This window comes from Leuciscus leuciscus (assembly GCF_965113295.1).
Source record: "Leuciscus leuciscus genome assembly, chromosome: 2".
Classification (NCBI taxonomy): Eukaryota; Metazoa; Chordata; class Actinopteri; order Cypriniformes; family Leuciscidae; genus Leuciscus; species Leuciscus leuciscus.
In genome coordinates this window covers 53,574,159-53,597,652 of record NC_138726.1, presented here as the reverse complement: position 1 = coordinate 53,597,652, position 23,494 = coordinate 53,574,159, and the positions used below count along the sequence as shown (strand labels likewise).

The following is a 23,494-nucleotide window of genomic DNA, read 5'->3' as shown; positions in this document are numbered from 1 at the left end:
TCCCTTAAAGGAACACTCCACCGTTTTTTGAAATAGGGCTTATTCACCTTCTTTCCTACATTTAGATAGGTGGGCAAATGCATTTTTGTCTCAGTGCATGCATTGTTTTAGTTTGACAGGGTCGGCGCTAGCTTAGCTTAGCATAATGAATGGAATCCTTTGTTGCCAGCTAGCATGTCCTGAGTAAAAGTGATATAAAAAAATTAAAAAACCCACCTAATTACTTCTTGTGGCCTGCGTATTCACAACAAGTACAAATAGCTATGCAGATTAACACTAGACGATTTCCTATGCAGATATTGACTTGGGACTATATTAGGGGGAAGCACAGGTGAAGCACTGCTACTTGGGCGCAGAGATATCACGCCCAAGTAGCAGTGCTTCGCCTGTGCTTCCCCCTAATATAGTCCTTAATATATAAGTCAATATCTGCCTAGGAAATCGCCTAGTGTTAATCTGCATCACTATTTGTACTTGTTGTGAATACGTAGGCCACAAGAAGTAATTAGGTGGGTTTTTAAAAAATGTTATATCACTTTTACTCAGGACATGCTAGCTGGCAACAAAGGATTCCATTCATTGTGCTAAGCTAAGCTAGCGCCGACCCTGTCAAACTAAAACAATGCATGCACTGAGACAAAAATGCATTTGCCCACCTATCTAAATGTAGGAAAGAAAGTGAATAAGCCCTATTTCAAAAAACGGTGGAGTGTTCCTTTAAAAAGTAACTAATTGCGTTACTTAGTTACTTTTTTTTAGAAAAGTAATGCATTACGTTACCCTTGCGTACATGTTTTTTCACCTGGGCTGGGCTTGTTTTTTTTATAACTAAAAAGTTATATTTTGGGGCAGATGTAAAGACTTTCACACCAAAAGTGAAATAGTAAGCCTCAGGCTGAAGGAAATGCAAATTCATGTGTGTACAGTAGAGGGTCAAGCAAACCTTTCAGCTGTGCTGCCATTCAGGATAATGGAAGAATAGGATGCAGGAGAAAAAAGCTGAACACATACTTTACCAATAAAAACCAAAAAATCTATAGTAATTTTTGCTTATGGCATATTTGGCGTGTCTGCATGATATGCCCTCTGGCGTTCAGATGGAGCAGCATTTACTACCGATCAGCCATGCTGCATTGACAAGCTGTGCATTAAATAATCGCAGCCTTTGCCAAATTGCTTGCGGTTTCATTGCGATTTAATCGTGCAGCCCTAATACCGGCCATATTGGCACTGGGTTTCAGTACCCAAGCCCCCACTGTTTTATTTTTTCCTCTAATCACCTTTGAATGTTCTTTCATGTCTGTAGTGAGTGTGAGTCTTTTGAGTTGTGTTCTTGTCTTGAACCCCTCCCCCCCCTCACCACAGCTTTCTACACACATTTCTTCAGCCTTTAGCACCGGTCGTTCACACCTCAGATTTGAAAAAGTAAGGGAGGTTTTATTACCCGTTAAGCCTTATGAGTAATGTTAACTTTTACATACTATACAAGAACTTGAGTAAAAGTTAAAAAAAAAAGTAAAAGCTTACCATCATCAGATTTGCTGTTTCAAAGAGAGCAGTTGCTACTGGTGACCATTTGTGGGTATCGCTTCTCGGCCTTTTGGCTAAGATCAAGTGTAGTATCTGTTCTTATCAGTTTAATATCTGATACGTGCCCTACCCGGGCACCATATATTAAATTGATTTTTGGATCAGGGAGATGGAATAGGGGCTTGCTCCGTCCACTCCACGCATCGACCCGGTATTGCAGTACCTCCGGGAACGGTGCACCCCCCTAAAATGGTTAATGAAAGAACTATTAATATCCTTGTGTGGCAGTAGAGGTTAATTGAAGTAATGTATATTGTTGTGCATGGGTGATTTAAAGATGTTGTTGGTGATCATATACTAGTAAAGGTAGAATGATGATTATGTTTGGAATGCTTGCTTAATATTTACAAAATGCTACATAGTGATGTTGCCGACTACCTTTTTTTAACTGCATGTTAAACAAGTAGGTTTTATTCAATGATAAAATTGTGTGCAAAAGCAGTGGGTCAAAATTTGGCTTATTAGTCCCATTTTCCCCTGCTGGCAGATGCGGTAACTGCACCATTTCACATGCAAAACGTGTCTCTTGTCTGATTGGTGGAATTGAGTCAAATCTTCTCTATGATTGGTAAAGAGATCTACAGTCGCGTGTTCAGGGAATGTAGACTCTCGGCCAATCAGAAGGTCTAATTGTCAACAAGTCAAGTCAAGTTTATTTGTATAGCGCTTTTCACAATACAGATTGTATCAAAGCAGCTTCACAGTATTAAATTTAAATAATACAACAAAGTTTATTTCAAGAGGAATTTATTGATTGATAAAATTAAATTAAATATCCCCAACTGAGCAAGCCAAAGGCAACAGTGGCAAGGAACCGAAAAACTCCATCAAGTGACCTAATGGTGTCCTAAAACTCCATCAGGTGACCTAATGGAGAAAAAAAAAACCTTGGGAGAACCCAGGCTCAGTCAGCCTAGACAGTACAACTGCAAAAACGACAATGACTGATGATTTAGACTTTAGAGTATAGATTGAGGGTTTAGAGCAGGGATAGGCAACTTCGGTCCTGGAGAGCCACTGTCCTGCAGAGTTTAGCTTCAGCCCTGATAAAATCTCACCTGCCTGTATCTATCTAGTAATCCTGAAAACATTGATTGCCTTGTTCAGGTGTGTTTAATTAGAGTTGGAGCTAAACTCTGCAGGACAGTGGCCCTCCAGGACCGGAGTTGCCTATCCCTGGTTTAAAGTATATTGTGATGATCTGCCTTACTTCAGGTGGACGATGACGCAATCTTCTAGAAACAAACTTTGTTTTGTTTTTTTCATGTTATCACTATGAAGCTGCTTTGATACAATCTGTATTGTAAAAAGTGCTATATAAATAAAGGTGACTTGACTTGATGAACCATGATGTGTAGTGAAGTGACGTCACACCGTGGTTGAGAATGATGTTGCCTTCAGTGGCACCCCTACAGGGAACGTGTACAACTCATACTTACCTGGCAGGGGAGACACCATGATCATGAAGGTGGTTCACCCAGGGTGAGGCTCAGCCATTGCACTCCGGCTGTGCTGACCCCTGCGAATTCCCCAAATGTGGGAATCTCGACTGCATAATTTCTGGTAGTGGGGGACTGCGTTCGCGCTCTCCCCTGATTTACTGGTACAATAATAGAATTGAAATGTATGCTATATATTGGTATTTCTCTGTGTGTGTTTTCTGTAGTTTGTCGTGTGTGTAAAGTGTTGTTGCACACGTACTTACAAATCATCTCTGAGATCACAATTGCTTTGCACTTACTCCCAGCTTAGTACACTTATAAGTGTACATTGTGTTTGAAATGCTATTAATAAAATCATGTTTGATCTCAGGGGATGCACAGCGTATTTGACGCACAGTAAACTAGTGTAAAGTAAACTAGTTTGTAGTGTAACAGTAAATTGTAGTGTATCTAAACTGTAGTATGTAATGTAACAGTAAACTGTCGTGTATAGTATAATGGTAAATTGAGTTGAAATATGCTCATTATCTAAGTAGTTACTTAATAAATTTGGAGGCTGCAATGCTCTCAAAATTCTTCTTTCTTTTAAATCAGGAATTAGTACATGATATGGACGTGATGATACAGTGGATTATTCGGTTAAAGTCCCCCTGTAGTAAATTTTATCCCTTAAAAATTGACATTTTAAATGTTTTCATTGAAAAGAAATTTCTTCATGCCTTTAAATAGCTTGAATGTAACTCTACACCGTTGCCTCATTTAGTGCGGTTCTATGAATATGCAAATGAGCCCCGCCTCCACTCACTCACCCCAGCTCAGAGATCCACTCGTTGACGATCACACGTTGACCTGATTGGTTTCAAGGTAGTTTGTGACGTCAGAAACACCAGCGATTTCAAGCGGCTTTTTTTGAGACTGTCTTTGGTTCACTGCAGTTTTAATGAGAAAATACTCAGCAATGGTTTCGACTTATGAATTTGCACATGGTTGGTCTTAAAGCATTATTAAAAACATTAATAGTTTGATTTTCACGACTTTAAAGGGTTAGCCTAGTTCACCCAAAAAGGAAGTTTCTGTCATTACTTACCCTCATGTTGTGATTGGCCAGCTCCGCACTCGTGTGTCGTGATGCTCACTTGAACAGCGTCGGCCAATAATGAGCCGGCGTTCTGACGTTGAACCCGGAAGCGCTGCACAGTTTACTCTACATGATCAGCTTAGGATGTTCTTTCACATTTTAATGTTCTTTCATGTCTGTTGTGAGTGTGACGCAGGTCTATTAAGTTGTTTTATTGTGCTTGAACCCCCCTCCCCCTCATACTCCTAACCATACAGAGGTTTGTGGTAGTGTATGTTGATAATGGATGTTTTAAAGTTGTTGTTAATGATCATATAAGGTAGAATGATGATTATGTTTGGGATGCTTGCTTAATATTTCCAAAATGCTGTGTAGTGATGCAGCCGACTATCTATGATAAAACCTACAGATTCACGTGCAGTTGAAAACAATGATAATCTTTTGTGTGCAAAAGCAGTGGGTCACAATTTGGCTTATTAGTCCCATTTGCCCCTGCTGGCAGATGCTGTAGCTACATAATTTTTACATTCAAAACATGTGTCTCTTGAGTCGAGTCAAATCTTCTCTATGATTGGTAGAGAGATCTACAGTCGAGTGTTCAGGGAATGTAGTCAGCCAGTCGGAAGGTCTAATTATCAACAGTCAGCATACAGACCCCTTTTCAGTTAGTAAACAGTGTGACTTTTTTGTGGGCGGAGCTTAGGTGGAGGCAGAGTGATTCTCCCGTCCACTTCACTAATGCTAGTTAGCAAGGTTTGTTAGCTTGTTTTTTTTAACAATGACTGAAGAAAATTTGATTTTATCTTAATATGTACGGTTACTCACTGTCCAGGACCGCAACTGTTATTTGAAAAGATAAATTTTAACTGACGGAACCAGATTGGTCGACCCATACACACACACTCAATGGATGGACGATCTGACAGGATTAGCTTCGGTCGAGTGGCCTGACATCTACACCTAACTGATAGAGTAACCGAGTGTAAAGAAAAGCTGAGGGCGTATAAATCTTTAAATGCCTATAAAACTATGTGCTGAATGGTCACGTACAAGACTTATGTGGTACGATCCGAAGTTCTGCCTAGTCAGCGCCAAGGCCAGAAGATGACCATGTAAAGAGTGGCATTACAGTGCAATTAAAAAGATGTGAATATTTTCTAGAAGGAAAAAGATACAGATGTATGCATGTATACAGAACTATGTATTTGATTGATAGACCAGGTTCTTCAAGAAGTTTAGTCCCAATCAATTACAACAATGTATACAATCACAGATGATTCACAAATAATCACAATAGTTTAGAAAAAATAATGTGACTTAAAATTTTAAATTGGACGCTGCACTCCGTCGATTCTGGCACCCAACAACACAAGATGACATTTTAAGCTTCTTATGTAGCCGAATCTGTGCTGGTTTGTATTGGCTGCCTCCAGTTTTACCTTTGTTTTGCCTCCAGCTAACGCCGTGACGTAATAGTGATGTTGGCGCAAAAAGGGTCTATAGATGGTACGACTGTAAAAACGACAAGACTCTTGATTTAACAAGATCCAGAGTTAAGAGTATAGATTGAGGGTTTAGAATAGATTGTGATGATGAACCATGTGTAGTGAAGTGACGTCTCACCGTGGTTGAGAATGATGTTGCCTTCAGTGGCGCCTCTACAGGGAACGTGTATATGAGGAGTGGATAGTGCCACGGATAACTTACCGAAGTCGACAGTCGTGTACTTTTACGTGACAGAAGGGGTACGCCGCACCACAGACGCGTGTCACCAACGCGTGACTCCAACGTCGCACCACAGCACGCCGCACCACAAACGCGTGACACCAACGTGTGACTCCAACGTCGCATCACAATAAAATAATATCTATTTTTCCCCCTAGCTTTTCTTATCTTTCCTTTGTTATCTTTCTAATCAATCATTCTTTTCTTGTATTCTGATGACATTGAAAATATCACTGATACAAATTTTGTATTGTATACAAAGTTGTGTATGTCATTAATGTCATCTCTGAATGGTTTACAAACATAGTATTTTAAAAAAAAAATAATTCACTCACTTTCTACTGGATATGAGGACTATGCAAATTATACACCATCAAAGTCACAACTTTTTGCACAATTATTAACAACAACTTTAAAGTTGAACAGATAAATTCATTAATTGTAATCTATAAACATAATATTCTGGAATGTGTCATTCTGAGTTTTTACTTTTGAAGGTGGTAATAATTTTAATTTACACAGTTGACCATAATGGGCGAATACACAATATGAAACTATTCACGATATTGTTTACAGGAGAAGGTGACAAGAAAGTATTTTAATAGCCTATTATTTTCAAGAAATCAACAATGAAAAAATATAAGACAGGGAAATAGTCTTTTAGTCACAAAATGCAAAACAATGTAGGTTCATGTTCAAATGTTCAAAACTAGGGCTGTCAGTGTCGACTATTTTATTTATATATTTTTTGGTCATAAAGATAGATCTGAAGTGAACAATAGCCTTTATGACTTAAATACATATTACAAATGAGGCAATATAATTGGTTCAAATAAAGTAGGGTATTAAAAGTAATTAATTATTTTATTTTATTTAACAACACTATTAAAATACATGAAGAAATATATAAACAATGAACATATGTATATTATGTACAAATGCCAACAGAGGGCGCAAGAGGGCTGACGATAATTGTTACACTTTACATCAAGAGCAGTACTACGGTGACGCATAGCTGCTGCCACATACATATTATTTTTTCCCCTCAATTATGTTGTAATAACGAGATCTTGTGTCGTTTTAACGTCATCTTTTGTCGTAATAACGTGATCTTATGTCATTAAAACGACATATTTTTCTCGTAATAACGAGATGTCGTTAAAAACGACATCTTTTTTTTGCCTTTATAAGGACATGTGTAGTCATGTACAAAATATGCCTTTATCCACATAAAATTGACAGCCTATCGCGCCTTTATCACACTTCTACGTTCAAAAAGCTTAAGCAAATAGTAACAGCCCCCAATCAGGCAAAATTAATCAATGAGGCCCTTTTTTAAAATATATTTTATATAGGCCTATAAGTTTTTTTTTTATATTATATATTATATATAGCCTAAGATTTATTTTTGTTAATAGGCTATATCTTCATTACCTAGAGATATAATTAAACAAAAAGTAGTCAAAACACATCTAACAGAACGTAGCCTAAGTTGTTTATTTTTTACAACATTGTGTTCTTATTTTGTTTAATTAACGAAATGTCAATCTTCATCTTTATAACAGAAGATACAATACAAAAATCTTCAAGATAAAGCCATATAGGCTACAATCTTCACATGTATAACGGATTATCGTCTTATAAACAGTCCTTTGTGTGGTGGAATAATCAATGCTATATAGAAATATATGGTTACCGGTAGTATAATTTAAACTTTATTTTATTATTTAATTTGTTCATTAACTAATTATGCTAACTCAACTAATTTAATGTAAAGAGCTGGATACTAATTACTAACTAGATGCGAAAGTTCGTAGAGACAAACTTTAAGTTGGCTTGAGAAAGTCTGGACCAGAACGTTTTGTGCTAGGCGGTTGCTAGGATGTTATGGGTGGTCGCTATGGGGTTGCTAGGCGGTTGCTAAGGTATTTTGGGTGGTTGCTAGGCAGTTGCTAGGGTATTCTGGGTGGTTGCTAGGCGGTTGCTAGGGTGTTCTGGGTGGTTGCTATGGTGTTGCTAGGTGGTTGCTAAGGTATTCTGGGTGGTTGCTATGCGGTTGCTAGGGTGTTCTGGGTGGTTGCTAGGGTATTCTGGGTGGTTGCTAGGCGGTTGCTAGGATATTTTGGGTGGTTGCTAGGGTGTTTTGGGTGGTTGCTAGGGTGTTCTGGGTGGTTGCTAGGTGGTGTCTAGGGTGTTATGGGTGGTTGCTAGGATGTTTTGTGTGGTTGCTATGGTGTTGCTAGGGTATTTTGGGTGGTTGCTAGGGTATTCTGAGTGGTTGCTAGGTGGTTGCTTGGGTCTTTTGGGTGGTTGCTAGGGTCTTTTGGGTGGTTGCTAGGGTGTTCTGGGTGGTTGCTAGGGTCTTTTGGGTGGTTGCTAGGCGGTTGCTAGGGTCTTTTGGGTGGTTGCTAGGCGGTTGCTAGGGTGTTCTGGGTGGTTGCTAGGGTATTCTGGGTGGTTGCTAGGTGGTTGCTAGGGTCTTTTGGGTGGTTGCTAGGGTCTTTTGGGTGGTTGCTAGGCGGTTGCTAGGGTGTTCTGGGTGGTTGCTAGGGTATTCTGGGTGGTTGCTATGCGGTTGCTAGGATATTTAGGGTGGTTGCTAGGGTCTTTTGGGTGGTTGCTAGGCAGTTGCTAGGGTATTTTGGGTGGTTGCTAGGGTATTCTGGGTGGTTGCTAGGGTCTTTTGGGTGGTTGCTAGGTAGTTGCTAGGGTATTTTGGGTGGTTGCTATGGTATTCTGGGTGGTTGCTAGGGTCTTTTGGGTGGTTGCTAGGGTGTTCTGGGTGGTTACTAGGTGGTTGCTAGGGTGTTCTGGGTGGTTGCTATGGTATTCAGAGCGGTTGATATGGTGTTACTAGGTGGTTGGTAGTTGTCACAGATGGTTACTATGGAGTTTTTATAGAGTTCTTACTTAACTAATCGCTTTTAGCATGTAGCTATTCACTGCTAGCATGTGTAGCATGTTGAAAGTGCTGTTTGCTAGCATGAGTCAAAAGAGCCAAACCTCATCTCTATACGATGTTCTGATACAGAGATATAGGTCTTGCAAAACGGTTGCAAGGATACTCAAGTTTGGTTGCTATGGAGTTGCTTGGGAGCTGGAAGCATTAAACTTAAGAAGTTTAAAGTGGTTTGAAGTTTAAAGTAGTTTAAAGTAGTTTGAAGTTTATGATAGATAGATAAATAAGTTAGACACACACACACACACACACACACACACACACACACACACACACACACACACACACACACACACTCACTCAGACTACCTCGCTCACACACTCACTCAGACACACACACACACACACACACACACACACACACACACACACACACACACACACACACACACACACACACACACACACACTCAGACACACACACACACACACTCAGAGTTTATGAATTTAGAGTTTTTAAGTGTATAAATTGATGAGTTTATAAGTGTACGAGCTTTTGAGTTTAGAGTTTATAAGTTTAAATGAGTTTAAGAGTTCAGAGTTTATTAATTTTTGAGTTTAAGAGTTCATAAGTCTATGAATTCATGAGTTTATTAGTTATTAAATTTAAGTTAATTAGTTTAGAAGTATATGAGTTTAGAGTTTATTCATTTAAATGAGTCTCATTGGCTAATATAGTATATAGAACGGCAGTTTGGTTTAGTCTTCAAGGGATTTAGATTTGAATTTTTGTCGGTTGGTGAGTTTGAATTTTTTTAGAATGCCCAATGTTAAGTCAATGGGAGTTTTTCCGAGTTTTGATCGTCATTTGTAGGAAAACCGTAAGTCCGATCAGTCTGAAAAGATATAGCAACTAACTTCAGATCAGTTTGAGTGTCTGAGCCGCGTTTGGAGTATGTAGAGTTAAAGCTCTAGGACGAGTTTGAGTCAACAGTTTTTCACAGTACAATATCAGTAAGTTGGCTTTCTCAAGCCAACTTAATTAAATAATGTCAAATATTAAATGTAGGCTATTGATTAGAGTTGCCATAGACTGAAGGATTTTTCTAAACTAGTAGTAATTTATTTAAGCAATTAGGACTAATCTCACGTTTAAATTCAATCCTGGGTGTGTATGGCTATTCCGCGCTCAAGCGCATAAAACTTGCCGCAAAGCACCGGCAAAAGTAGGCTAATGATATAATAAATGTGTCTGAAAAAAATAATGAAGCATTTTAATTGTTTATTAATGAACTAGTCTTTTCTAAATCAGTGTAGGCTGCCTGCAAACATATCTACATCTCCGCTGTAATTTAGCCTCTAGAGATGCGCCTTTCATACGGACAGGATCACATAATCAGATGGTATACCGTAGGCTATTTGCTTTCGATTGGATTTTTTTTCGTTGGTGGATAAAATTTTTTTTTTTTTTATAAACTTTATATAGATAGTTATATTTCTCATGTCTGTGAGGCTTGTCTATACACTGTTTTTCGGTTCATTTTTGAGACGCGCTCGAAGAGATCATGAAAGCGCGCCCTGTTCGTTTTATTTTATTTTACAAAAGCACAACGTTTTCTTGTTGTAGAGAGTTTACACAAATAAAAGTAGTTGCGACTGATGTATTATTCTTTTCTGTAGGACCAGAAATGATGGAGTATTTAAGTTGTTTCCACTGTTGATAGGAAAATGCGAGTGATGGCACCGGCGCGTCCATGTCATGCAGTGCGCGCTCCACACTCCGCACAAACACGATATGCGCTTAATAATAGCGAACATTTATCTATAGGTTAACGTTAGAGCGAGCGGCCATGCCAGACTGATAAGTCTTCTTCATGTTTAACAAATCAAATTCTGTTTTATTTTATTGCGCCAGTTTGAAAAGGATCGACGACTGAAACACTTAGCAGCCTATACAGATAAACGCCCAACGCTGGTGTTTTTCTTTAAACAAATTCGTTTAGTCTTTAAAATAAATATTGTTTGTGGGCTAATTAATGCCACAATAATTTGTTTATTTTATTGGCTACTTTTATTTTTCATTTTTGTTTTGCATTGAATACCATTTAAAGGATTTGCTGTGCACCGCAATGCCATCCTCCCATGGAAAGCCACGTTAAGAGCCACCTTTATTTTCTTTATAATAAAGGGTTTCTATCGGAAAACGCTTAACGCATAATTAAATGCATTGCGTTCATATTCTGGGCTCATCTGCTTTTCTGTAGGATAGTAGCCTATGGTTTATTAATAAGGTGTGTAGGCTATAGCATTTGATCTTTATCACTGAAGTAGCCTATTAAGCCACATTAAGCTTTTTCTTTATTATAAGGGTTTTCTATGGGAGGAAAACGCTTAGCCTAATATGCAATTAAACACAATGTTCGTATTCTGGGCTCATCTGCTATTAATAAGGTGTGTACAGAATTTGATCATTTAACATGAATGTCCGTTGGGGGCTGTTATTTCTTCAGCTTTTTGAACGTATGATAAAGACATGATTGGCTATCAATTTTATGTGGATAAAGGCATATTTTGTAGCCTACATGACTACACACTTGAGTGGAAAAAATTATATGTATGTGGCAGCAATGCGTCACCGTAGTTTTTCATAAACTTCGATTTATGAATAAAGAATTTTCCAAGCAAAATTATTAAGTTGACTATATATTGTACAGAGAAATTTGAGTCAGAAAATTAAAAGAAGATATCAAAATTAGATAAATGTAGGCTATGTTTGAGCCATGTTGTCCATTAATGAAACATTGGCTATATCATTCCACAGAGAAGAGCTATGTGAGCAATTATAGAATGGTCTAACGTTTCCGTTTCCATAAAGCAAAAGCTGCATTTTTCGTCTACGGTATAAATTTTTAGATAATCTTGTTACAGGGGTAATAATGGTAAATAATTTTAAATGATATTTCTTTTACTTTGTTTGTAATTAAAAATGTATGTGGGTTACTCCATGCTCTACTCCAATTAATATTTTCATACAAGGGCCATTTGTATCTGGAGGCAGGGATAGATTTTGCAAATAAAATATTTTTTATTACTTTGTTGTTAACTTTTCTGTCTAGAAAAGATAGACCATTTATTTAAAAACACTGCTGTAGAAAGACCAACAAGTTAGAGCCTGTTTATGGAATATTCGCTTCTTTTTTGATGACAAATTTAAAATTAAGATAGGCTTTAATATTAAACAAAAATTCACTTTAAAGAAAAGCTTCCTACAAAACAAAACAAAAATCATGTCTCCCGATAGGCTATAGCCTATTGCAAATCCAATCTTACTCATGCTATTCACTTTTCGTTATCAACATGGGAAAAATAACATTATATTGGGACGACGTGTGTATCAGGCGTCTTATTAGGCGACGTACTGAGGGACGACGTGTGTATCAGGCCTTATTAGGCGACGTGCCTGGTTCAGACGTTATAATTTTTTATACATTTCTCACGTACGCCGTCGCCACGTCGCCGTAAGGTATACGTTACTACTGTGACGCCGCCGTGACGTCGCCGCCGGTCTGTCGTCTGACGTCTCTATCAATCCCATTCAAAAATAGACACGGACTGACGGCGACGGAAGGGTAGACTGCTCCTTCGCCTTCTTCAGGGTAGACTTAGAAAAGGCATGATCTACCCGCCATACGTGTACAACTCATACTTACCTGGCAGGGGAGACACCATGATCATGAAGGTGGTTCACCCAGGGTGAGGCTCAGCCATTGCACTCCGGTTGTACTGACCCCTGCGAATTCCCCAAATGTGGGAATCTCGACTGCATAATTTCTGGTAGTGGGGGACTGCGTTCGCGCTCTCCCCTGATTTACTGGTACAATAATAGAAATGAATTGTGTTTAGGGAGTTTGCGTGTGTCTTCATCTATTGAAACAGAGCATAACACTCAAAATGAACTTTTATTTAATTCAGTTTTTGTTATTGAATCATGTTTAAGTTGCATTTATAAAGCAAATATATGAAATCATATGCTTAAACTTCATTCATTTCATCCAGCTACAAAAACATGTGGTGAATCACCAAACTGCTGTGATTGTGCCTGGTTATATGAAGAAATGTGTTGCTGCATGATTGTCATTGTTACATTTTGTCATTGTTCTTGATGGCATCATGTACTAGATATATAATATGTAACTTTTGCTCTCGGGGTCCCCCTACAGTTAGGAAACGGTATTGTCTTCTACTACTGTCGTAAAATCTGTCATGGTTACACCAGGGGATACACGTGCATTTGTTGACAAGCCAATACCCCCCCCCCCCCCCCCCCCCCCCCGAACTCTGCAGGAGGAGTTCTCACGTCTTGGGCAGACTGCCTGCGTTGCTTGTGAAATGTCTTCATCCCAGGTATAGTGGCATATATTTCAGCATGTCATATGAATATAATTTCATGGGTTTTATTTTTTTCAATCGCCAAAAGATTGCGTAGCTCGTTTACAAGCCAGCGTCATTTAGGGCTGGTCAGAATACCATTTTTTGAGCTTCGAAGCATCGGAAAGAGGGGGCTGAACATATTCTTCTCTCTAATAAAGGCAGTATTCTATATGTGTCTGTCTGTACATTTGCATTTTGATTATTTCGAGAACCGTTCATCCAATCGACTTCACATGGGAGTGCAGTGTCGCATTTGGTGCAATATAGATAGACACGCGAGAAGCAACACGTTAAGAATTAATAAACTTTTAATAAACTACAGAACAACGCGAGCGGGAAGCAGCGCGCCTCACACGGGCAGGGCTTTTATACTCCGAGAACGGACACTGCACTAGTGATATAAAACAGATCTTCCCCATGAACAACACAAAGTAAATACATTCGCATGTAACACACACACACACACACACACACACACACACACACACACACACACACACACACACACACACACACACACAGGTCTGTTAACTTAAGCAATACTTTTAATAAGGTAGTCTAATATTTTTCTGACTAACAAATTACTGACACAGTAAAGGGTAGATTTAAATAAAGAGAAACAAAATTTAAATAAAGAAAAAACAAAATTTAAATAAAGAAATGAAATTTAAATAAAAAAACGAAATCTAAATAAAGAAACGAAATTTATTTAAATAAAGAAAAACGAAATTTATTTAAATAAAGAAAAAAGAAATTTATGTAAATAAAGAAAAACGAAATTTATTTAAATAAAGAAATGAAATTTAAATAAAGAAAAAAACAAAATTTAAATAAAGAAAAACAATTTAAATAAAGAAAAACAATTTATTTAAAGAAAAACGAAATTTATTTAAATAAAGAAAAACAATTTAAATAAAGAAAAAAACAAAATTTAAATAAAGAAATGAAATTTAAATAAAGAAATGAAATTTAAATAAAAAAACGAAATCTAAATAAAGAAACGAAATTTATTTAAATAAAGAAAAACGAAATTTATTTAAATAAAGAAAAACGAAATTTATTTAAATAAAGAAAAACGAAATTTATTTAAATAAAGAAAAACGAAATTTATTTAAATAAAGAAAAATGAAATTTAAATAAAGAAAAAAACAAAATTTAAATAAAGAAAAACAATTTAAATAAAGAAAAACGAAATTAAGTTAAATTATAAACGAGATTAATTTAGATTTGATAATAACGGGTAAAAAGCTTAATGCATTTTGTTTCTATTATTCTATTTTCCACAATGTCAAAGCAACGCAGCTTGCCCAAAATACAAGCTCAGGCATGCACTTCTGTCTATACAAATTCCGCTGTTCTGCGCTCCAGAGAACACTCCCATTGCAGGAACACTTTAGTAGGTCAAGAAGAAGCAAATATATTTATTAAGTATAACGAGGTTGGGTTCCTTCAACTGTCCATCCTATTAAAAATGGCTAGGCTATATAAGATAATTGAGAAAAAAAAAAAAAAGAGTATTGTATTTCGTCAGATTTTATAGTGTTGAACATATTCAAGCGCCAATGAGAACCGTTTCGAGGGGGATGCCAGGTGTGCAAAAAAAACAAAAACAACTTGTACACCGTTTAGACATAGGCTTACTTCTGACTTTTTTTTTGTCCGTTGCTGCTTTGGCCATGACAAAAACATACGCACGAAAGCCTGAAAACAAACGCTGGTTGGCCTCTCACGTCCGAATTTGAGGAAGTGGTGGGGGAAGTGACGTATGCCGTAAAGCAATCGAATTTTGTAGTTCTTTTTGTGCTCGGGTTACTACCCGAACCCCGAAGTTACGTAGTGCCAGTAAAAGCGATACAAACCCAGTCAGGCTATGGCAGACGTGTCATTCAACCTATTGTAAGGCGATGTACCATCACAAGGGTCTTGGAAATATATTATGAAGGTTGAAAAAATACATAGTGTTGCTTTAAGGTAATAAGAGATGAGAGTCTCTGTTTCAGTTTTCCGGTCCCTGCCGAAGACGCCTGGCCTGCTTTCTGTCCAGAAGGCCAGGCCAGATGATTTTAGTTTGAGTGAGAGGGATTCGATCCAGAAGGCTTTCAGATTTGTCAGCCGGTGGCAAAATACACCAGTCACTAGTGTGCAAATGAAAATATTTAGGAAGTTAATTTATGACAAGAAGAATCAAGAAAGTGTTCTGAATCACAACCTTAAATCGATGTTTTCAAATTATTACTATTTCTGCACATTACTTCTTTCGTGATAAAAAAAAAAAAAAAGTTAATCAAAATGTTATGACTTATATTTGTTACACAGAAATCAAGCTCTTCCATGATTGACCCCTCATGGCTGGATGACACTCACTTACTACAGGTGATCAAATCTGAGTCCACATCAAAGAAGTCCTCATCCACAGCATCATCTTGAAAGCCTTTTCTTTTTTAATGCTCTGTTCGGCCACACAAAGGAGATCCATCTGAGTCGTCTTTGGCGCAAAAGCTGAAGTTCAGTAAGTGTTACTCAGCCGTCCACTTGCTGGACTCCAGAAAGAACCGGCTGATGAACTGCATAAGTAATCAGCTGTGGCTTCATCCTGATTGTGGAGGAAAGGCTTGAGTGTCTCCACTGGAGCATCAAATCACTACAGTGTACCAGTGTGTGCAGCAGAGAGTGACTGTGGATGATGCTGAACTCAGCAAACTTGGAATTCTGATCTGTCCTCCGTCGTCATCAAAGTATTTCTGGCACCAGCGACTGAGCCTCCAGATGAAAGATCTACAGTGCAGAATGAAGTCACTCCGTCTTCGGCAAGGACCAGAAAACTCAAACCGAGACTCTCATCTCTTATAGTATCATCTCTAATACAGGGTTTGTGCTGTGATATACCTTGTCTTACAAAGGTAGCAAGTGCTTCAACCAGCAGAGCATCATCCATCCAAGAGTCATCCCCTTTGGACCCTGATGAGCTGGAGGTGGCAGTTGCTGCAGGAGGGACCACATCCTGTCGAGGTGTCTGTAAAATACAGGTGAGTTTCAGCTTTGTGCAATGCCTAATACAAACTTCAGTGGTTGTTAGTGAAGTCATCTTAACCTACCTTTCTCACAGGAAAGCGCTGCTTACTGGAGGTGGCAGTCGCTGCAGGACGGGCTGTGTCCTGTTGAGGTTTCTGTGAAATACAGGGGAGTTTCAGCTTTGAAGTTTGTATTAACAGCATGTGTCGTAACAATCAAGGCTGTCACCGGAAGTCACCTTAACCTACCTCTCTATCAAGAATGTATTGTCTGAAGCGCTTCAGGGTCTTGGTGGTGATGTCGTCCTCCTTCATGACAAGCCACTGTCTAATAGAGCAGTAAGCCTCCTGAGCCATCTTTCGCTCGTGGTCACTCCCAGCTTGAGGGTCAGCTTGAAGGCGCTTGTGCAGACTGTACCACTGCCACATCTCTTGATAAGTGAAAGACCTGAAGCGGCCTTGTCCGTAAATGGCCGTCTACATGCATCTCAAGAGACCGGAGGGAACAGCTGCACATATTTTAGGAGGTAATCCTTTACCCACTCGTCATTGATGGCTCTTCTCTCTGGTTGGCGGCTCTCTTTGACGTGGCGATCAAGGACACTAAAATATGACAAAGCATAATTAATTTATGAAAAATGTAGTAAACATAGTTTGATTCTGTTTAGTGCAACATGCTTACTACTTAATGTATCCAACATCATTTTCCACCAGCCATTTAAAACTTTGGCCATTGTACTTCCTTTGGGAATTATCAGATCAGATTAATCTGGCTTAATTAGAATAGAGGGAAAGCCTAGGCAAGTAAGCTGACCCGGAAGACCCTTTTGTGTTTGTTTTTTAGCCTACATCATTTTCCACCAGCCATTTAAAACTTTGGCCGTTGTACTTCCCAAAGATCAGATTAATCTGGCCGAGGTACTGCACCTCTGTTGGTGTCGAGGTGATGGGCTGACATTTCCTTTTAGCTGAAGACATAGAAACTGTATTTACTTTAATGACGAGCACAAAACATAGTGGAAACACATCATCAGCCCTAGTGCCAAGATATTGCCCACACCGACCGTCCTCACAAACCGTCTTTTTATCCTGGACCGTGTTCCTGTCAAAGCATGTGTTCTCTGACTTCTGCTGAAATCATCTGGCCGTCCTTCTGCACACAATACTGGCTGTAGAGATCCCACATCTCCTGAAAGGTGTGGTTCTCAAATCCTTTGTCCATAGATACACTGGTGGATGGAGAACAGATAATTAAGGGAAGCTCCTGTCCAGTGATTGTGTATTTTCTTCCTATAGGTTGTTTAGAAAGTTCTGCTCAGTGCTTGTCAACCCCACTGCAATTACATAGATTAAATATATATATATTAAAAAAATTTGAATCTTTGCTAAAATGAAAAGAAAAACACACCGAAACAGTGTTTCACAAAAACCTAGAGTATGGCATTCCCTCTGGGCATAGACCTACATAGAACAACGACATTACCGAACGATATACCTCACATTATACCAAACAAAATGCACGATGCACTATTAACTCTATTACACTATTAATTAAAACTCACAGTGAACAGCATTAAATATAAAAACAGATGCCTTGCCTTTTTGTTGCAGTGCAGTTTTTATTGCACTTTTGTGTAACGTTTTGCTGACAGCACTACAGTCCTCTTTTCTTTTCTTTTTGCTGCTTCCATTCTCCTGATAGCTATTTAATTTCTTCGTTAAAAAACATCTAGGGAAGATTGAATAGGCCTGTTTCTTTTCATTTTTACTCGGGATCTGACAGCTAGCAAATCAAAAAGACTTGCGATTAAGTGATGCAATAAACTGCGGCTGCGCACACTCACTCCGCACAATTTTTTTATAATACTTTTGCAATAATGTATACATTTGTGTTCATTTAAAATTTGCCATTGTGTTTTCGACGTTGTTAAAATAATAATAAAAACACGTTTTTTTCTGAAGTGGGATCCAATCAGAGAAGTCGATGTTAAGATCATAAGGGCAGCGCTCATCGTGAATGGTCACTTATTGCGTGTTTTGCCTTTTGGATTTATTATCAAATTAATATAATTAAAAAAAAATTTATGCAATTTTATTGCACTGAAGTATGAAGCAAGAGTAGGAAAAGTCACAAAGTCTCATGCCGTTTGTATGAAAGGAATTTCATAAATAAATAAGCCCAGATTTTACATCTTGAATAATTACATAATATTACATTTACATTTATATGAATACTATTTAAAAATTTAAAAATAGTTTATTAAAAGTTACCAGTTCTAATTGTCAAATTTATATTTTGACAATAAACATCTAAATCTTTTTGAGGAAATAAAAACCTTCAAATCGGCCTATTCGGTTTGTATTGTGTCGTGTACTAGAGGTCCGTTTTCTCCATATTAGGATTTTTCCGCGTTCAGCGCTGTGATTGGTGGTACAGCGTGGCAACAAGAGACTAATTTCAAATGACAAGAAAATTGACCAATCATATCGCTCCTCTAAATGGGTGGGGCTTGATATCACTAAGTTTATGACAAGATCCGCCCGCTGTGAGGAACTCGATCGGGAAAAAACACTGATAAAATAGATAACGCTATTCGCTATGAAAACTGCATGCAACGTCATTGAGGAGGACATCTTTGCATATTTATTATCCACGCCATTTTCAAGATTGACGATTAACTTAATTTCTTTAACTTTTAAAGGAAGACCTACTCGAGAGCTTAATTATGTGCTGAAAGCCAAAGCTTTTTAAAGCATTTCAACCACAGCCGTTATAAGCGATTCCACTGGATCACAGCATCAGCCAAGAAGAAGCTAAAGCTTTCCTGCGGGAATTGTTTGCTGTTTAGGGTAAGTTATTTAAAATGTTACATGACTAATTTGATTCTGGCTGGCAATGTTTTATATGTCCAGCTTTAGTTGAGGAGAAAACGGTTATTTTGCAGAATTACTGGTCAGTCTGTAAATTTACTAGCTTAGCAACCATGCACATTTGCTGCATTTCTACACAAGTTACATTTTTTTTCCCCAAATCATAAAACGGTCTGTTACATGCATTTAATCAGCTGCTGTGCCAGTCTAATGATATGATTTATTATCTACATATGTGGAAGTGTCTGTCACTAATGTGTTTTGGTCTGATTGCTGTCATGATGCGTCGGCTTACATTAAATTGAGTTGATTTTGTTGGCAGTTGTCGCCATATTCCGCTGAAACGACGCATCGATTATGTGATGATGCAAGTCTTTGTGATGATAATTTGAATTGTATTACTTGTTAAATTTTGGATGATCTATATGATTCAATATGGATGATTCTGTATCGATACGGCAGCAAATGCATTGATGCAGTTTTGAAAAAGAAACCGAACAGAAAAGACAAATTTTAAGTTTAAAAGTTAAAAAAAATAATTCTGTGCACTTATTAATAACTCTGGGATTAGAAACTGAAGTATCTTAAGTTGTCCCAACCTGATGGCTTTTCCTTCTCTGTTATACAGAATAATAGAGAACAGCTGTTATAGTAAACTGTGTAGGACAAAATCAACGTGGCCCATGTTTCGTTCAGTACAGTATAGTTTTATTTAATGCCATGTCAGCATCTGTGGCTACTTTCATGGCATAAACTGATTTACAAAAATACAAGAGTTACATTTACAATGAAAATAAAAACAAAGCAAACAGAAAGAAATACAGCAGTTAATACTTTACAATATTTTTAACATTAATGTGATACCTGTTCTGGTAAATGCTTACTAAAGTCCTTAAAGGGATAGTTCACTTTGAAATAAAATTTTGGTATGTTTTAGCTTACCTCAAGGCCATCCAAGATGTAGGTGTCTTTTTTTCCGCAGTAGTTTCAATTTTGATATTTTTAGGTCAAACCGTTCTTGTCTGTCAGTCATATAATGCAGGTCGATGGTCACTGTCTCAAAACACAAGCACAGAGTCCAAATTAAAACAATGCCCCATCGTCCAAATTAAACAATTCCCCATCGTAAGTACACATTGATGGCCTAAGACACGAAACGAGCGGTTTGTGTGAGAAAACGAACAGTATTTATATCGTTGTTACCTCTTGTACACAGCCACGTCCAAGTGATCTGAGTGCGCGGGCGGGTATAGATATATACACTAGATGTCGCCTTGGCTACTGCAGTTCATTGAAACGAAACCGTAGCCAAGGCAACATCTAGTGTATCTATACCCGCCCGCGCTCTCAGATCACTTGGACGTGGCTGTGTACAAGAGGTAACAACGATATAAATACTGTAAATATCAAAATTAAAACTACTGCGGAAAAAAAGACACCTACATCTTGGATGCCCTTGAGGTAAGCTAAAACATACCAAAATTTCATTTCAAAGTGAACTATCCCTTTAAGTGAGTTTGCTGCCTTTGCTGTTGCTGTTGCTGTTGTTGCTGCTGCTGCTGGAGCTGATCTGAGACTGTAGACATTAAAACAAACATATAGGAGATATATTAGCTGATTACACTATTTTTATGTGACCATGACAAGATGTAAAGATTGCTGACAGTGTTTGGAACTGGCTTACTAGCTCACTGACCTGCTGTAAAGCTGCAGATTTTGCCCAGCCTGCTAGGGGAGATGTTCACAGAGGCTGCTGCACACAAAACATAAGATACTGGTAAGCCTTACCAGTGTTGTGATAATTTTTAAGGCACTCTACGTTTTTTTAAATAAATATTGTAATAATAATAATAGTTTAAAGTATAAATAATAGTCTTTAGTCAAATAACATAAAAAGACCAGACCCCTCGACGCCCGTGAAACTTTTCTCCCTCAAACAGCAAGCTAACGTTACTTCTACAGCCTACACACAGCAATATAAACAACATTTCTGCATGCTCTCTTCACGTCGTTCTTGTAAAATAATAATAAGTAAACAAACATCAAAAGCACTTCGCTGAGAATGAAACACCACTTACCAGCAGCCGCAGAGTTGAAGATGTCCTCTAGTAGTGCGCGTAGCCGCGCGAAATAAAAAAATGCGCGTGCAGCATGAGGATTTATTTACGGCTAAATTATTATTCATTAATTTTACTAATAGTTAGATTGGGCAGGCATCCACAAAAGGGCCTTTAATTACAAAAAAAGGAGAGGAAATTTTGCCTTGACAAAAGGGCACTTTGGGCACCAAGGGGCAAAAGGGCAGGTGCTCAATGTAGTTGCAAGTTGATCTGCCAGTCGTGGGTCTTTCATGCGGAGACTCTCCTCATGTGTTTGCAATTTGAATATAATGATGCATTTAAAAGTTAATGTCTAAAACATATCATTACAAAAGTTCACAATGCCGCTGCAGATGCAATATAATGTGGACAACATTGAAAAAATACATTTTCGTCAGGTTAGATACTGATAATTAATCACTCAAACCCCTTTATCTAAACCTCTCTATATAACCGCCGGACTCCATGTCTGTAGTTCTAAACGAATCCTCGTCCAACGCGCGAGGGGTTGTGGGCAATATTAGCCGTTATAGGGCGCATCGATCTGCACTTCGGATTCTGACCGGAAATAGTAGACCATCCGGGTATCTTTGGAACACTCATTTCAACATACCACGATTTGGGACGTACTAATTCTATTTTCGAATACTATTTAGGACGGATAGTATGCGAATTGGGACGCACCGAGGGCATTCCTCAAGTGGAATGGATTTGACTGACGGCGCTCTGAACAGTGAACAGACATATGCGTGGGTATATGGGTATAAATAGGTGGGTCTTGTCTTGGCCACCATTCAACCCGAAAAAAGTAATATAACCATTCCAGTGACTCCAAAGCTGTTCAATTAAGGTAAATTAAGCTAAAAAAAACTGCATAGTTCCAATTTAAATTCATCCTCTATAGACATTATGGCATATGTCAAATAATGTAATTTGTGGTTAAAGCTGCAGTAGAGAGTTTTTAGAAAACATTGACTTAGCCTGAAAATTTGAACAAGCACAACTTACAGGTCACTCCCCCTTGCTCTCTGCTGCGCTACAGCCCTCCCTCCACAGCTCCTCCCCCACAACGGATCCTGCCGTGAACGCGCAGGCTAGTAAGCAGGGACACCGATGACGGCGGATAAACGGTTATGGCACATTCACTGGTAGGGACGAAACATCAACAATATGCTTTACATTGACTATGGCCTGCCCATACTTTGACTACAAACTTGGTCCTCAAATCATTACGTATTTTGCAATACATGTAATGTAACTTCATAACCGTGCACTCTTTCTATAAGTTATAAATTGCTAGTAAGATAATATAACGGTAACTAACGTTACAGTATGTAAGTAATTATTGTAGCGATATGTAATGCTAAATAAGGTTTGCTAGTACATTATTTCAGCAACATGACAAGCCAGTGAATTAGCAGGTTTCAATTGTTGCTTTGCACAGTGCGTGACATTTATCTGTATGCTATGCGGCTAGAGTTTTGACACTGAGTCAATGGGCTCCGACGGGCTTGTTTATCATCATCGGTCTTTCTCCGTTTACCTGTCTTTGTTGTATGAGCAGGTGCCACTCGAGAAATTGGCAGTTTTGGTTGTTTGTCCGCCATTAGCACAGCTGCGGCACACCGCCAATCTTGATTTTGAACGACGGACGATACACGCTGTGCAAGAGAGGGGTGTGATCAGCGCGTACACGAGCTTGATTGACACTGCTAAGACATTCTTCCTGGCTCTGATTGGTTGTTTCTGACCGGGAGCGGTGCATTTCTGCAAATGGCAATAGGACCACTGGGAGGAGCCAGAGGAGCTTGATTTATTTTTTTCACAGATTATCTGTCTCATATTCTACTGTCAGGACATAATGACAGTTTTAACAAATATGTAAAAAATACATTTTTACAAAAGTTACCTACTGCAGCTTTAAGGTAATAGGTAATCGTGCCCATGCGTGTTTAAACTTTCATTACGTAATCGAAACCTACTACAGCGCATGCATGTTAAAACGTCAAATACGTATTTGATATCAATTACAACATCACGCTACAGGCTGCAGCGAGGACTTCTTGGTAAAAGCAGTGGGTCACAATTTGGTCTATGGCGTTTTTCCATTACCAGTACCAGCTCAACTCTCCTCGGCTCGGCTCACTTTTCGCTCCGTTTTCCATTCCAGATAGTACCTCCACAATAGTACTAGGGCTGCACGATGTGTCGTTTAAGCATCGATATCGCGATGTGCGAATCCACGATAGTCACATCGCAGGATGTGCGATGTAGGCTGTTGTAGTTGATCCGTGATTCATTAACCGTACGGGCCAGCTGCTCCCTGGCCCTTGACGCATGTTTTTCGC

At 38.5% G+C, this 23,494-nt stretch overlaps 1 protein-coding gene and 1 long non-coding RNA gene across 2 annotated transcripts in view; one reads left to right on the top strand and one right to left on the bottom strand.

Moving 5' to 3' along the window:
* The window catches only part of LOC309482685, a 78,675-nt gene that overhangs the window by 16,798 nt on the left and 38,383 nt on the right, over positions 1-23,494 (top strand). The window lies entirely within an intron of this gene.
* On the bottom strand, positions 15,858-16,893 carry LOC309492926 (uncharacterized protein; the record flags this gene model as incomplete). Its single annotated transcript, XM_082161965.1, has 4 exons — positions 16,859-16,893; positions 16,426-16,779; positions 16,261-16,332; positions 15,858-16,178 (listed from the first exon to the last, which is right to left on the bottom strand). The coding sequence occupies exons 2-4, from the start codon at positions 16,603-16,605 to the stop codon at positions 15,858-15,860; spliced, it is 573 nt and encodes a 190-aa protein (XP_082018091.1). The 5' UTR covers positions 16,606-16,779; positions 16,859-16,893.